The following is a 17902-nucleotide window of genomic DNA, read 5'->3' as shown; positions in this document are numbered from 1 at the left end:
AATTTGTATACAACTCTGCTACTCAACCTCTTGCCTGAAGCTCACTCTTCTACAACAGCACTTTTTTCCTTATTTCCTAATTGTGATCCTTTACAAGTTAAGTCTCCAACTAACTATCTCAAACATCTTATCTGTAGCCCCCCCCCACAACTAACAACCACTTTCCTCAGTGGCTATTTTTGTTGTAACAGCTCACTTTGCATCCCCTGGAAATGTCTGTACCCTGTGTAAGATTTACCACATTTTTTATTGAAACTGTCTGTTGAACAAGGAGACACCATGCAGGTCAATTGAGAAAACCATCAATACAAACTTCAAAATACAACACTAAGTGTGCTATACAACATTTTACACCCTTGATCATAGACACACAGATCTTTAGTCTCCATTTACAAGGTTTTAAAGATACTTTTCCAAAATGCTGGAGAAGCTAAGATTATCTTAAATGTACATAACCCTGCAGTATTGGACAACCACCTAATCTTAGAATCTGTAACTCTATCTTTTTTAATGGATGCCTTTTGCATCCACTCTGGCCTGTCACTCATTCTATTTTCCCTTTTTTCTGCAAGTCTGCACCTATGTATCTGTTGTTTTTTGTCCTCAGGTTTGCACTTGATAAAGGTTAAAGAGTTTAAATTTGATGTCTTTCATTTTCTTTATAATTTTTCCATGTGGAAATAACATTTACAAATCCTTTCCCTTTACACTCTATGATGGACTGCCACTTATTATTTCAAAGGATTTTTGTTCATAGTAATCTCCACAATCTTAATTTTACAGTATACACTGTTAATTGGTGGTTACTAAAGCAAAAAATCTAATTTATAAACAAGCATAACTACTGCCAATAACTGGGGAACCCACAAGCAGTTTGGTATAGCATTTAAAGCATTTTACTTTAAAAACGCCAAGGCTGCTGGTTAAATTCCCAGCTGTGACTCACTACTGTGTGACTCAGGGAAAGTCACCTAACCTCCCTGTGCTTCAACAGTAAAAAATATAAGTATGTGTGATGCATTCAGAACTTGTAATTTTGCTTTGAATAAACACTTCAGAAAATGTAAAATAATAATGATAATAGTAAAATGACTGGCTTATGTTTGCCTAAGGAGTCACCTATTTGTTTCTGATTCCTCTTCTTTTCTATTAGGGGAAACAAGATGAGTTGAAGCCTATCCCAGCAGCACTGGGTATGTGACAGGAACCATTCATGAAAGGAAGACCAGTCCACTACAGAGCACTAAGTCTCACACACATTCACATACACTGGGTAAAAATGGAGTCATGAATTCCCCCCAACCAGAATATGTAAAGCAGAATTGCTAATAACTGTGCCACCATGCACTTCTCCTAGGCAACAATAGCATTTTCACCAGTGATCAACTTTTTATTTTAGCCCATGTTTATTGTCACTTGCAGACATTACCTTCATCACTTTATAGTCATAAACATCAGAAACAATGGTAGGGACTATAAATGTAAAGAGCATTTTGTTTTTGGTGTCCACTTGAATGGCTTCAACCAGGGAAGGCTAAACATCAAAGAAAACCTATCAAGTTGGTATTCATTACTGTTTTTGTTGGAAGAAGGGAAAGAAAGTAATAGGGGATTTGGGAGATGGAGAAAATAAACAAATGAAGGGGTGAAGCAACAGAAAATCAGAAAACACAACAAGTGAAAACAACATTTTCAAAAATCCTAATTATGTAAACGTCTATAGCATTTTCTCCTTGAGTAAAAGTATAGGGGGTGGATACAAGGATAGTAGATGGGTCTGTAACACCTGATTGACCTACTATCACTTAAAAATAATTTGACTAGCACTGAATCCTAAGGGCTAGGAAAAACGAGCTTGGTACTACATAGCTTGTAGGTTTATTACATGTGATGTTGCATAAGTTCTGAATTGTGCAGACCTGAACTTTTTTAGTGTTGTCTGTATAAATAAAGACTTTGTATTATTTTATTCAGGAATCATAACAGATGATGGGCAGCATGCATAGTAAAATGATGCTTGGAGGCATTTTCCCAAGACACAGCCTTGCCGGCACAGAAGGGAGTGCCACCCACACACTCAGTGGTTTTCATTCTCATTGGACTCCCTAGAAGCTTTTTTAAAATTATTTATAATAATCATGAAGAATGAGGAGATTGAACCAGATAGCAATAAACAGAATTTTAGAAACTAAAAGGAAGTAGATACAGTAGGTGTAGAAAATAAATTAGCTATATGCATATTCTAGCTTGCAGGTTATTTTTATTTTTTATTTATTTTTGGTATTGCAGTGATTTTCACCTTGAGTCTGATGTTCTTACACCAGCACCCACATACGCCACAGGGTAGACACTTCCTGGCTCTGCAGTTGCCATTGCTTTTTACATCAGTTGATTCACAAGACTCTCTTGCATATTTAGTGCTTTGCAGAATAATTCAAGATGCTATTCAGATCTTTTCCTTCCCACTACAGCAAGGATCAATGAATTCCTTTTCAGCCAAATGCCTGAACAGAATGAAAAGTAGAGTGGGCAGAGCTCAAAGACATGAACAATACCACAATTTATTTCAGGGCTAGCAAATGCTAGTGAACCATAATAACTGTGACACTGAGAATAGCCCCTCACCTCCCACATTCAGTCCCATTTTGAACCCATTTCTTTAATGCAACCCATGCTCTCACTTTTTTTTTTTTTTTTAAATTTGCACAAGCCTGATACCCCTACCTGACAGAGACAGGGTACTGCTGCTGCTAGACCTCCTAATTAGCCGGAGGCCCTCAGACCAGGATTTGGATTTAGGCAAACGCCGGAGTAGCTTGCTGATCCTCTTGGAGACTTTCCCAAAGCAGGCAGTGGTGCTGACCTCCGCATGCCTCTCCGGCGTCATGCTTTTGCAGCATGCAGGATCAATAACCCCATCTCCACTCTCCACATTGTGTGAATGCCATGCGTGTACAGCTGAGAAGCAAAAGCACTACTGGATGCCCACTCCCTCGTCCTCTTTCTCACTCCGGTTCCCGCTCTCAGTCAATCAGTTTCGCTGGCTACTCTGTGGCCTCCATCCTCAGCCCTGCGCCTCTCGCTCTGCTTGGTTCAGACACTTTGACAAGCCTCCACACTGCATTGCTTGCCCTCGGTGCTGCAGTCTATTATTGACTCCTTAAGGCGCCTGTCGTTTGCCATTCTTCTCGGGAGCAGCAAGTATTTGCTGCGTGCAGGGTGCTCTGGTATCTATGACAGCAGCAGATTCCTCCTGTGCTGGAATCGCTGCATGTTCATGAAGCGTTTTTTATTCCCTGCACCATTTTAAGGTGCAGAATCAAATGGCTTTATGCTCCTCCTCTTCCTCCTTCACACATACACACACACATACTCACACACATCTACGTAATACATTAAGAAACATCAGGTGTTCACATGGCTTGGTTGGATGATGAATGGTTAGCAAATCAGGAGCCGGTTTTGTTTAAAATGAGGTTTTCCTATTCAAGAAATGCTAGCTGGCAAACCCAGAAGGACCTTTTCATATTAAAAATAAATCATTTCTGATTTTATGCTGCATCACAGATAATGGCTAGACGTGCAAGGTGCTAAATTTAATACACAAGGCCAGATAACACTCCACTTTCCACTAACCTACTTCCTGATTATAAGTAAAAAGAATCTACCTTATATAATAATAAAACAACAAAGGGTCCAGCAGCCTCAGTGCTTCTGATTCAACATGAGGAGAGATATGTACAAGGACATATTTGAACTTCCAGACAAAATGTTTATATATTCTATTCTTCTATATGTGACTAAAAAAATTAAGTATATTTTGCACCTCACAAAATCAAGAGAGATTCTGGACCATTGTGCTATGGGGTCCCAGCGTCATGTAGGTGCTACTCATGGTTGAAATGTACTGTATCTTTATGTGCCTTTTGAATTTCTTCCCACCCTGTAAATAAGTGAGCTGGAGAACATCTTAGACTTTCTCAGGAACTTTAGAGATGATTATGGCAAAAGTTTCCATTTTGTCTCATGCTTTCCCAAGTAAGTGGTCCGAAAAATCATAATGCAACCATGGCTTCTTGGGATCTGACTATGTGCCATATTTGTTTTTTCTGAGATTCAGACAGTATGCAATATGTTTATACTGTTCTCAAGTAGAACTTGTGGTGGATGGCTGGGGGCTTATGCCCAGCTGGGACACCTGGAAGGACTGGGAGGGGGATTATACCTTTCCTGGGCCACGAGAGGGCAGCCGTCCTGGTCTGTATGGGGGCCACGGGAACCGAGCATGGAAGCTCAAACCCATTGGGACCCGTGGCCACCACAAGGGGGCGCCCGGAGGATTGAGGAGTCCTGGATGGCAGCACTTCCGCCACACCTGGAAGTGCTGCCGGAAGGAATACCCGGGACACCCGGAGTGCTTCCGGGTGCTCATGCAGGACTTCCGCCACACCAGCAAGTGCCGCAGGAAGATCGTCAGAGGACACCTGGAGCACATCCGGGTGGATATAAAAGAGGCCGCATTCCTCCAGTCAATAGCCTGAGTTGGAAGGAAGAAGACAAAGCTCGGGACAGAGGAGCAGAGGCGGTGGAGGAAGGACCAGTGAGATGGACTTTAGAGAGGTGTTTGGTGCAGGGGGCACTGTGTTGTGTGCGGGACTGTGATTACTGTAAATGAACGCGTGTGTTTGGGACTTCCTGTGTCTGTCTGTGTTGGTGTCCAGGCTGGTTTCCACAAGCTGAAAGAATTTCAATGTTGTACTGCTAACACAATAATAAATAGCTCAGCAAAAATGTGAAAAAAATATAATAACATTTACATTTGGAAGAATTAAGGGAGTGGTACAGATAGAGCTGCTACCTCACAGATAATCCTTTGCCAAGATGGTGTCTATGCAGAACATGCACATCTCCAAAAACATTCTAAACTGGCACTTTTGCAAGAGTGGGTGTGAGCATGAGTGGGCCTTGTGATGGACTGGCACCCTGTCCAGGACTCTTTCCTGCCTTACTCCCATCACTGGCTCAGTCTGGTATGAGAATGTCATATCACTCCATTCAAGTAAATAGAACAGAAACTTAATCCTTTGAGGGCTTCAGCAAACATCCATCCCAAAAAAACTCACATAACTTATGTTAAACACTAAATATACTGGCCCAAGTTTTACTTTCTTGTTGCTTTGCTCCAATTGCATTTCTACACTTTTGACTCAAGTTGCATAAAATATGGAACTTTGTTTGGAGGAAACAAAATGTTCATTTTCAGAGCAAATCAAGAGATTTTGCAGAAGAACCCATTTTACTGTGAACTAACTATAAGTATATGGAACAGACTGCCAAGCATCACCATAATTTCTGTGCACTGCTGCCCAGTTTCCCCTTAATGACAGTGAAAGAAATTAACCTAGCTTGACTAAGCAACTGTTGGCTTAAATGCCTGAAAGAAAGATGCAGAGTTTAGCAGAGCAATTTGAATACACTAATTCTTTCCCTAGCATGAAATGACAAAAATGCCTTTGGGTACTTTGAATATGAATACTGTACAGCCAGTGAAGTAAAAACATATTAGTTGTACTCTTATTAACTGCAATTGAGTTGATTACTTAGAAATGCATGCTTTTTAAAATATTTTTTAATATAAATATTTTTATTTTTTCTTAACTAGAATGCTTAGAAAATGTACTTATTTTTTCACAACAAACTGTTAAGAAGGACAATTGGTTCGACTGTCAATATGCAAAAAACAAGAGTAAACAGAAACCAGATAGAAAACACCTCACATAAATGAATTTTATCTTCTAAACAGAGGGGAGGATTTCCACATAAAAACACCAAACCTCAAAATCAACAATACAAGAAAAGAGCTGCATTTCTTTTTATAGCTGATGTTTAATTAGGGTCTAATTATGGTTTAATTATGGTCAAGAATGGAGCCAATCATGGATTAGTACTGTAAAATATTTGTCTCTTCATGACTATAGTAACATTTTGATAGTCCATCACAATTTGGACTGATGCAGTTCTGAACTGCATTTTACTACACAGACTTGTTTTATTTCATTACCCAATTTATCAATAAATTTAGGACATGTTACTGTTTATCAGTATTCATGATTTTCAGAATATTTAATCACAAACAATATAATGTCATTTTTCCAAATGTATAGTTTACATGCTGTGTTAAATGGTAAACTGTTCTTACTCTGTAGACATGATTAACTGAATTCTAAATGAGACCATTCACTTATTGTAACATTTAACACTGATAGCTTTGTCAGCAATTTTGACAACAGAGAACATTTCACTGTGTTAACGTTAAGCACCTGAACATTTAGCAGGGATCACAATAATGGAAAAGCGCACAAACTTTAGTCTTGCTCTGATGTTCTTTCTGGATACCTCCCATGTAGATCTAACTTTTACAGTCTCTTTCTAATGGTAGACACAACCGCTTTGACATCATCAGTGGTAAGAGCAACCTGTAGGCCCAGTGATGTAATTATAAGGTTCTTAGAGACTTCTTTCAGCATTTTGTGTTATGCTCTCAGGCTGAACTTGCAAGGGTGGTTTGGCTTTGACATGCTGGCAGTTGTTTGAAATCTTTTCCAATTGTAGATGATCTATAACCTTCTTTTTAAAGCCCTCAAAGAGCTCTTTAGATCTAGGCATGGTGATAACACACACTTCAGCAACAAGAGCAAAACAAACTACTGTAAATGTCTTAAGTTTAAATATGTTTTAAATAAGTTCTTGCAAAATCCTTCCTAATGATGTGCTAATCTTTTGCACTTAACCTTAGGCCTATGCATGTGGTTCTTACTTTAGACATTTGAGGTACTGATGAATGTCGTGGTGTTCTTACTTTTCTACATGCAAAATTTGCATATATGTTTGTTTTATCACCTTTATCTACAGACACTGTTTAAACAATGATCATGTCCACATATGTTAAAAAAGACATTTTTAATATTTCATGGGGTGTAGTTACTTTCTCACATAACTCTAGGTCTACTCCTGTCCCCAGAAGTAACTGGAGGCACCAATTACTAATTAGAAATTAAAATATATAATATAATAATTTGCTATTATAATACTAACCTAGCATGCAAATCCAGGAATGACCTAATGTCACTTTACAAAAAATGCTACTGTGAGTGTGGAATTGGAAGGGCAGGTGAAAGCAGGCACTCACGAGGCAGGTAACAGTGGCCAGAGTAAAAGGGGTAACTGGTGTGTGGGGCATGCAGGAGGATATGGGTAAATGGACAAGCCACCCCACTTACAGATGGTGAAGAACAGGCTTAGATGGTGGCTAAAAGGGGTTAGCTGTTTTTTATGTGCTATTTCGTTCTTTGATTTGTTTATTGTGTACTAGGGGGTTCCACCCCCTGCTCGCTTCGCTCACCAACCCCTGGTGTTGGGTAATTATAAATAGCGTGATGTATGTATGAGCTATAGCATAGTGTGAAGGTGTAGATGACGCATATAGGAAGCCAAGAATAAATTGCAAGGCACAGTGTAAAGATTTATCGGAAAATTTCTTTGTACACAACATTAGTAGTAACGATGGTGTCTTGTTCTTGAATGAGTTTCTCTTGGCATGGATTATTTATAACCTTAACTTTAACGTCAGATGAACGTCGAACTCGTGAGAAGGCCACATAAAGCTGTCCATGTCCAAAAACGGGGTCAGAGAGGTAGATGCTAACCTTGTTCGTGGTTTGGCCTTGTGATTTGTTGATGGTCACGGCAAATGCAGGTTTAATGGGGAACTGTCGCCGTTTAAGTGTAAAAGGTAATTCTAGGTCAGAACTTGTAAGGTCAAGTGTAGGAATCAGAACAGTATTGTTAGCATGTGATCCTGTAAGAAGTTTCGCTTCAATAACATTGTGTGTCATGGTGTTGACGACTAAACGTGTACCATTGCATAAACCCTGTTTAGTGTTAAGGTTTCTTAATAGCATAATTATTGTTCCGATTGTAAGGTTAAGATTGTGTTGTGGTAATCCGGCTGGGTTAATAGTGTTCAAATATTGTAAGGGGAAATTAAGATGGTCATTGTTGTCATCAGAGTCAACTTTGTCAGAGCTTAGAAAGAGCCGTGCCTCTACAGGAAGTAATGCAATGACTTGGTTATTTATGTGATCAACATTAATATTTTTTGGACATAATATAGTCCGTTGTGTTAAAAGGGGTATTTGGTCTAATGAGATTGCTGTTCCAAATATCTCCGTAACTAAGTCGTCACAGATAAAGGCTTAAGGAATTGTAATAATATCTGGGTGAAGTCCATTTGTATTGGTGAATGTACCATCTCCCAGTTGTAATAACCAATTGTTATATTCTGGATCTGGACATCGCATGTTTTGTACCAACTGTATCTTTTGAAAGCAATGCCAATTGTCCGCATAACATTTTTTCTTCCGTGGTTTTAGAAGCGCGTTGTAGGCGCCGACGTTTATTGTTTTTTTTGATGCAGGTTCGTGTTTGTGGTCCCGTTACTCTAGCCATCTCGTTCTGTACCCGTGATCGTGAATTCATGACTTGTTTGTTCTTTATATCGTTTGTAATATGGATAAGTAATAAGTAGGATCGCACTCACTGTTAATATGCGGACTGTTCGTTTCTTCGTATTATTACCAATCAGGTGTCGCGCCTGTATATGTATTGTAGTCCGGTCTCTTGTTGTTTATGTATGACGTCGTCCGCGTATTTTAAGGTGGACTGAACAATAGCTGAGCGCATGGCATGTGGAACAATAGCCAAGCACGGTCTAAAATCTCCTCCTAATAAAAGTACCTTTCCTTCAAAGGGAATATTATTATTCATCAAAGTTTGTAGAAGTTTATCAATGGTGTTGAGTAAGTGACTGGATGCCATTGTACATTCATCTATAATTAATAGTTTTGCAAGACGGATGTCACGTGCATTGTTACTGTTCATTTTCATAGTGGATACCGATGTTTCTGTGATTGGGACCGGTATTTTGAATAAGGAGTGACATGTGTTTTTGGAGCCGAGACATTTTTTCTTACGCGGTTTCAGAAGTGCGTTGTAGGCGCCGACGTGTATTGTTTTTTTTCATGCGGGTTCGTGTTTGTGGTCCCGTTACTCGAGCCGTATCGTTTTGTACCCGTGATCGTGAATTCATGACTTGTTTGTTCATTATCGTTAGTAATATGGATAAGTAATAAGGACGATCGCACTGACTGCTAATATGGAGCCTTTTCTGATCGTGAATTCATGACTTGTTTGTTCTTTATCATTAGTAATATGGATAAGTAATCGTGCGTTTTTTTTGAGGGGCGCGTTGCCTCATTTTTTATTTCTGTTAGTGGAGGGGGGCTTTGTGTGTCGTGGGTCTGAATCCTCTTTTTTGTGTGTGTCCTGTTTCGTGTGGTATGGGCTTCGTCTGGCGCTTTGTTGCATGGGTCTGTTGCTATGGGCCGCGGAGCATCATTTCTCATTTTCCGGTGCTTGGAGGGTTTCTTCGTATTATTACGCATCTGGTGTCGCGCCTGTATATGTATTGTAGTCCGGTCTGTTGTTGTCTATGTATGACGTCGTTTGTTGGCGTGCATTTTCTTTGAGGGGCGCGTTGCCTTATTTTTTATTTCTGTTAGTGGAGGGGGGCTTTGTGTGTCGTGGGTGTGAATCCTCATTTTTGTGTGCGTACCGTTTCATGTGCTATGTGGCGCTTGCGTCTGACTCCTTTGTTTTTGGTGTGCTAGGGGCGCGTTGCCTCATTTCTTTTTTCTGTTAGTGGAGGGGTGCTTTGTGTGTCGTGGGTCTGAATCCTCTTTTTTGTGTGTGTCCTGTTTCGTGTGGTATGGCCTTCGTGTGGTGCTTTGTTGCATGGGTCTGTTGCTATGGGCGTGGCGCATCATTTCTCATTTTCCGGTGCTTGGAGGGGGGCTTTGTGTGGCGCCTGCGCACTTCGTCTTTTGCGTCCACGGCCCAAGTTCCTGCATCCATCCGGTTTACCATTCTCGTTTAGTAATATGGATCCCTTCCTGTTATTTTCAATAAACCATTTTTGTTTCATTACTTGAGGCAATGTCAGATGGAATTTATCTACATTTACTATATTTTTCCTTTTTAAATCTCTGAGGCAAGGTTGTTAATACTTGCATATGTCTTTTTTTCTTTTGAGCATTAATGATTAGCAAAAAGATTGACCAAAAACAAGCTATTCACTAAAGCAATCTCTAATTTGGACCCTGTTTACAAGTCTATTTATAGAACTACACTTGGCAAATATGTGCTTGCTAGAGCTGTATGGCAAGATGAAACTTGAGCAGCCCACATGCACATTAGTGGACCCAACCAGATCACTAGTCAAACAGGTACTTCCACACGCCAATGCAATAATAACCTGCACCTCACTTGTGTCCACCACCTTGTTCACGATCTGACCTACCAACAGAAAACAAGTGCAAGACAGAATGGTTGAGGCGACAGCTGCACCTAAAATCATTCAATTTCTTGTGATGGCTCATCTCCTGGAAATTCATTCAGAATATGGCAGAACAAGATATGTCCTTATTTAGAAGAGATGTTTGTTGCTGAGGAAAACAAATCAAAGGTGCAGACTTCTAATTTAGGAGGACAGACAGATGCCCATATTTCTCCCTTCTTCTGCAGCGACATCAAGGGGTGGACCAATCACCACTAACAAATTAGCTCACTGTGCCAGCCCAGTCAGTTAAAGAGAATGAAGTTTTAAATCTCAATGCTGAACAGTGTTTGGCTCCTTAAAAGTATGTAGTGAGATAAGACTCATGCAAATAAACAGAGAAAAGTGAACAATAATCAAGAAAGAAAGGGTCAGGCACAAATGAGACAACCCGAAAAAGGGTGGATGAGAGGAACTACCTTTCTCTTGAACACAATTCCAGTGTTTTGGAAGAAAAGCTGTATAACAATCAATCACTAATTCAAATATCAGAAGGCTGGCAAGAGTAAGCAGTGAGAGCAGACAGTGGTATTTATCTGTTTTCTTTAATTCTCCTGAATTAATCCCCTCCTGCTCCAGTATCTCTACATTGGTCCCATTGTAGCACATATGCACTACAAATCCCAGAAACTGAATAATCTATCACTGTCTTCTGACATAGATTTCCAAATAGAGTGTGGCCACAATTCTTTCATTAGTATTTAGGTAATTTTATTCTCTACTTTTTACCTTTAGTAGCTTATGATTAACACTTCATGTTCCTTTTTAAGATTAATGAGTTATATACACTTTATTTCTCTTAAATACTGTGTCAACAGAAGTAAAAACTGATAAGTTTCACAACACCTTAAACCAGTGGCACACTACACAATTTCTAGGTGGTGAGCATGTCAAGCTTAATGGCTGCAGTTGCTGGATTTTGTTGCTTTAAAGATGTCAGATTACATGATTTGAGATTACTGGGAAGGATTAACTACACAAATGCCTCACAATTATGCAGAATAGTTTCACTTTTTGAAAGCGTCTTGAGCCTACCACATTCTGATAGCCAAAGAACATGCAGGCTAATAATGCCATTGCCTGTATTATTGCTTTTCATGTATGGTGAGTTCTGCTGCAATCTCAGGTTTTTGTTTTCTTTTTCCATACTGTAATGGTACAACAAATATGAGAAATCATACAGACAAGCTTCTCTTTCCCTCTTTCCTCACAGATATTGAATTGTAGTAATTGTACTTCCAGGTAATTGCTCATTTGTTGTCAGCTCTAACACACACATGCTTGCCTTTATGCCTTTATGAAATCAAGCCTGTTTTAATTTTATCAGGATGAATCACAGACCCATTTGCCTGTATCACAGAGGATGCCAAATTACACTACTGCCCCCAACTAACCAAGATTACATAAATGAAAGTTACTATAGATAGATAGATAGATAGATAGATAGATAGATAGATAGATAGATAGATAGATAGATAGATAGATAGATAGATAGATAGATAGATACTTTATTAATCCCAATGGGAAATTCACATTCTTCAGCAGCAGCATACTGATACAATAAATAATATTAAATTAAAGAATGATAATAATACAGGTGAAAAAAAAACAAAAAAACAGACAATAACTATGTATAATGTTAAATATTAACGTTTACCCCCCCGGTGGAATTAAAGAGTCGCATAGTTTGGGGGAGGAACGATCTCCTCAATCTGTCTGTGGAGCAGGACAGTGACAGCAGTCTGTCGCTGAAGCTGCTCTTCTGCCTAGAGATGACATTATTTAGTGGATGCAGTGGATTCTCCATAATTGATAGGAGCCTGCTGAGCGCCCTTCGCTCTGCCACAGATGTTAAACTGTCCAGCTCCATGCCAACAATAGAGCCTGCCTTCCTCACCAGTTTGTCCAGGCGTGAGGCGTCTTTCCTCTTAATGCTGCCTCCCCAGCACACCACTGCGTAGAAGAGGGCGCTCGCCACAACTGTTTGATAGAACATCTGCAGCATCTTATTGCAGATGTTGAAGGAAGCCAGCCTTCTAAGGAAGTATAACCGGCTTTGTCCTTTCTTGCACAGCGCATCAGTATTGGCAGTCCAGTCTAATTTATCATCCAGCTGCACTCCCAGATATTTATAGGTCTGCACCATCTGCACACAGTCACCTTTGATGATCACTGGGTCTATGAGGGGTCTGGGCCTCCTAAAATCCACCACCAGCTCCTTGGTTTTGCTGGTGTTCAGGTGTAGGTGGTTTGAGTCGGACCATTTAACAAAGTCATTGATTAGGTCCCTATACTCCTCCTCCAGCCCATTCCTGATACAGCCCACGATAGCAGTGTCATCAGCGAACTTTTGCACATGGCAGGACTCCGAGTTGTATTGGAAGTCCGATGTATATAGGCTGAACAGGACCGGAGAAAGTACAGTCCCTTGTGGCGCTCCTGTGTTGCTGACCACAATGTCAGACGTGCAGTTCCCAAGACGCACATACTGAGGTCTGTCTTTAAGATAGTCCACGATCCATGCCACTAGGTATGAATCTACTCCCATCTCTGTCAGCTTGTCCCTAAGGAGCAGAGGTTGGATTGTGTTGAAGGCGCTAGAGAAGTCTAGAAACATAATTCTTACAGCACCACTGCCTCTGTCCAAGTGAGAGAGGGATCGGTGTAGCATATAGATGATGGCATCTTCCGCTCCCACCTTCTCCTGATATGCAAACTGCAGAGGGTCAAGGGCGTGTTGAACCTGTGGCCTAAGGTGGTGAAGCAGCAGCCTCTCCATGGTCTTCATCACATGTGATGTCAGAGCAACAGGCCGAAAGTCATTCAGCTCACTAGGATGTGATACCTTTGGGACTGGGGTGATACAAGATGTTTTCCAAAGCCTCGGGACTCTCCCCTGTTCCAGGCTCAGGTTGAAGATGCGCTGTAGAGGACCCCCCAGCTCCGATGCACAGACCTTCAGCAGTCGTGGCGATACTTCATCTGGACCCGCTGCTTTGCTGGCACGAAGTCTCCTCAGCTCTCTGCTCACTTGCGCTGTTGTTATTATGGGTGGGGATGTTTTTCCTATGCTGGTATCAGCAGAAGGATGTGTGGAGGGTGCAGTACTCCGAGGTGAGAGTGAGAGTGGGTTAGGGTGGTCAAACCTGTTAAAAAAGTTGTTCATTTGGTTTGCTCTCTTCACGTCTCTCTCAATGGTGGTACCCCGCTTCGAGCTGCAGCCAGTGATGATCTTCATCCCATCCCACACTTCCTTCATGCTGTTATTCTGCAACTTCTGCTCCAGCTTTCTCCTGTACTGCTCCTTCGCCGCCCTGAGTTGGACTCGGAGTTCCTTCTGCACGCGCTTGAGCTCATGCTGATCACCGTCTTTAAAAGCCCTTTTCTTCTGATTCAAAAGGCCCTTGATGTCACTTGTAATCCATGGCTTGTTGTTAGCATAGCAGCGTACTGTTCTTACTGGAACTACAATGTCCATACAGAAGTTGATGTAGTCAGTAGTGCAGTCAACAACTTCCTCAATGTTCTCATTATGAGATCCCTGCAGGATATCCCAGTCTGTAGTTCCAAAAAGTTCTCTCAGAGTATTCTCAGCCTCCGGGGTCCACTTCCTGAATGATCGTGTGGTTACAGGTAGGACTCTAACTTTTGGTTTATAGTGAGGCTGAAGCTGAACCAGGTTATGATCTCCTTTCCCAAGCGCAGGCAGCGGGGTGGCGCTGTATGCGTCTTTAACGTTTGCATACAGTAAATCAATAGTCTTATTTCCCCGGGTGTTACAGTCCACATACTGGGAGAATGCAGGCAATGTTTTGTCCAGCGTCACATGGTTAAAGTCTCCAGCGATTAGCACAAGCGCCTCAGGGTGCTGCGTTTGTAACTTAGCAACAGCGGAATGGATGATGTCACTCGCTGACTCCACGTCTGCCCGAGGAGGAATGTATACAATAACAACAATGACATGTCCAAACTCTCTGGGCAAATAGTAGGGACGAAAACTTACGGCCAACAGTTCGATATCCCTGCAGCAAGTGGAGATTTTGACGTTAACATGTCCAGAGTGACACCACCGTGTATTAACATAGAGAGCGAGTCCTCCTCCTTTGTGCTTACCACAGGTACTTGCATCTCTGTCCGCTCTAACTGTGCTAAACCCGGGTAGCTCCACGTTGGCATCTGGGATGGTGTTATTTAGCCACGTTTCGCAGAAACACAACAAACTGCATTCTCTGTAGGTCCTTACATTTTTCACCAGCGCAGCCAGTTCGTCGATCTTATTTGAGATTGAGTTTACATTCCCCAGAATCACAGAAGGCACCGAAGGCTTGAAACGCCACTTTCTCGCAAGCCGCTTCTTTTTTAGCTTAGTGCCGGCTCTGCTGCCACGATACCGCCTTCTTACCTCGTCGGGTAAATATGGAACCACACCGGCACTGGCATTTGTTCTCAGCGCCCGAAGTTGAGTACTTGGATAGGCGAGTCTCGACGTGTTAAAATCCATGCCCACGTTGTAAAAGTAAGTGTGTCCAGGGAAGGAATCCACATAAAATAAAGTGGTAGGAGTGATCAATAAATAAAAATAGAAAAATAAAAGTAGAAAAGTACACATACATATACAGTCATACACGGAGCTGCTGAAAAGGCTGCCACTCACGGCGGCGCCGGATGCATAATGATTGAACATTTCTGGAAAATTCACGTAGCTTAGGTGGGCTTTGTTAAGAATTAGGGAAGTGAAATAATTCAAGATAGTATAGGCCGTGATTACAATAGCCGCTTTTTGCAAACACAACATAAGTTAAGATAAAAAAGATTGTAAAGCCTGCGGTGGGCTGGCGCCCTGCCCGAGGTTTGTCTCCTGCCTTGTGCCCCGTGTTGGCTGGGATTGGCTCCAACAGACCCCCGTGACCCTGTAGTTAGATAGATAGATAGATAGATAGATAGATAGATAGATAGATAGATAGATAGATAGATACTTTATTAATCCCAAGGGGAAATCCACATACTCCAGCAGCAGCATACCGATAAAGAACAATATTAAATTAAAGAGTGATAACAATGGCGATAACAATATAGGTATACAGACAGACAATAACTTTGTATAATTTTAACGTTTACCCCCCCGGGTGGAATTGAAGAGTCGCATAGTGTGAGGGAGGAACGATCTCCTCAGTCTGTCAGTGGAGCAGGACATTGACAGCAGTCTGTCGCTGAAGCTGCTTCTCTGTCTGGAGATGATACTGTTTAGTGGATGCAGTGGATTCTCCATAATTGACAGGAGCCTGCTCAGTGCCCGTCGCTCTGCCACGGATGTCAAACTGTCCAGCTCCATGCCTACAATAGAGCCTGCCTTCCTCACCAGTTTGTCCAGGCGTGAGGCGTCCCTCTTCTTTATGCTGCTTCCCCAGCACACCACTGCGTAGAAGAGGGCACTCGCCACAACCGTCTGGTAGAACATCTGCAGCATCTTATTGTTAGGAAATAGCGGGTTGGATAATGAATGGATGGATGGATGATTGTAAAGCCAAGATGGAAATTTTCATCCAAAGTAAATATCTAATCATGCTGTGAGGTTGTCTTTGCAGGGACTACAAATCTACCATAAAGTCCTCCCAAACATCCAAAAGGCAGCAAAGTTCACCAGGGTTATAAATATGTGCTGTAAGTCTCTTTCTTAAAGAAATGGCCAAGTGAAGTTAAGTAATAGAAGTAAGTAGTTTTGTAGCGTGTACAGAACAGAGCACAGTGAAACTCTTAATCACATGTCTAGCCAACAGGCCACATCAACATTCTCTAGTAGCATGATTAACAAGAAAGGACAGAGGTACTATATGCACAGGATGATGTCTAAATGGTATGTCCTAACAATTCATAAACATCACAATTTTAAGACATTAAGCTCTGCTAGTCATTCAATTAATGTTAAATGTCCCTTAAAATTGTTTTGTTAGATTATTAAGGTATTAACATTTTTTCATTCAGTATGGTTAATGTGTTGTCAATAAATTCTGCTGAAAAACAATGCTAATAAAATACAATTACATTGAACAATATAATACAGATTTTGGACTAAAATTATGCCGTTTATTACTATAACACTAAAGTGCACATGCAATAAAATGCTCCATACAAACATAATGATGCAATTTATTCAAGCAGGTATGATAATTCACACACCCCTTTAATGAATGTATATATACCTGTAGGTCCCTAAGGGTAAAGCTAGCCACATAGCATTATTGGATTAGCCTACAAAGCTATGACAATACAAATAAAAGCTACAGTATGTGTAAGCTGCCAACACTGAGATGAATAAAAGTTAACAAGTATGACAGGCAGTCACTTCATCGTGTAGCCAGCCTTCAAGCGTCCTTTACTAAAGGAAAGAACAAATGCTCTGGAGAGAAGCTTCTAAAATTTTCTAGAACAAAACTCAGATCTATTCAGCAACTGCGAATTTTCCTTTATAACAAGAACATTTTGACTCTCCCTTTGAACTTTTTATTAGCTGCAAGCAGAGTCAAATAGCCCCCTGTTTCCCCTCTTTCAGTTGTGCATTTTATTTTATTTATGGTTTTCAAAGCAAGATGAAGTAAAAAAAGACAGCCTTGTGGGTATATCTATATATATAATTCACTAAGGCAAGACAACCATGGAAAGCACGCCGGAAGGGGGCGTGGATTCACTAAGCCGCCGACAAGTAAGACACCCATGGCGCACGCAGGAAGGAGCCACGCCCACCAACTCTAAGACCATTGGATACGACGACAACTCGCAGAGCCACGCCCACCAACTGGGACGGAACAACACAGAAAAAACAGCGTCATTTATATTCGTCTGTCGTAGAGGCCACATGCACCTCCGAGCCATGTTGACTGTTCATAGAGGCATGTTTCTCGCGGAAGTGAATCGCCATATGCAGCGTGTAAAACGGTTTGCGAGGGGTATCCCATGGGATCCTTAAAACAGTCCTTTACAACTGAGGTTAAAACACAATGAAGTAAGCAGTCTTTAAAACCGAGTTTTCGGTTACGATGCACGACCGCGTGCACCATAGCAAACTGTTTTACACGCTACATACAGCAATTCGCATTCGCGACAAACATGCGTCTTCTTAGATGGTCCTGCAGGAACACGGAAGACGTTTCCCTGCCCACCAACCCTCCTTTTTCACCAGCCCGCGTCTACCCTCGCTCTCTAGGCATTCACACTGCCTGCCCATTTGCCCGGACGCAAAAACTCACCGACCACCCAGTTAGTCCCTTTCGTCTGTGCTAGGAGTCCACATGCACGTCTGAGCCACGTTGACTTTTAATTTTTTTTTTCGGTTTCGACACCCGACCGCGTCCACCATGAAAAACCATGCGAAAGGAACAACGAAGCCCCGCCCAGAAACTCTGCCCCTCCTCCCACGTGCTCAGGAACGCACCTCAGACCACTGCCCGCCAA

The 17902-nt window shown here is 41.5% G+C and overlaps 1 protein-coding gene across 2 annotated transcripts in view; it reads right to left on the bottom strand.

The window, feature by feature from the left end:
* rassf5 (Ras association domain family member 5) overlaps positions 1–17902 on the bottom strand; it is a 135583-nt gene that overhangs the window by 103486 nt on the left and 14195 nt on the right. The window contains exon 1 of one of the 2 annotated variants that reach the window (XM_028796696.2): positions 2725–3330. The exons of the other annotated variant lie outside the window; for it this stretch is intronic. Coding sequence (XP_028652529.1) covers positions 2725–2887 — 163 coding nt within the window. The 5' untranslated portion in view covers positions 2888–3330. Of the gene's footprint in view, positions 1–2724; positions 3331–17902 lie in introns of those variants that run through there. 2 annotated transcript variants of the gene reach the window in all.

Source organism: Erpetoichthys calabaricus, chromosome 3 (genome assembly GCF_900747795.2).
Source record: "Erpetoichthys calabaricus chromosome 3, fErpCal1.3, whole genome shotgun sequence".
Classification (NCBI taxonomy): Eukaryota; Metazoa; Chordata; class Cladistia; order Polypteriformes; family Polypteridae; genus Erpetoichthys; species Erpetoichthys calabaricus.
Note: the sequence above shows the minus strand (reverse complement) of the source record. Positions and strands in the feature narration are given on the sequence as shown.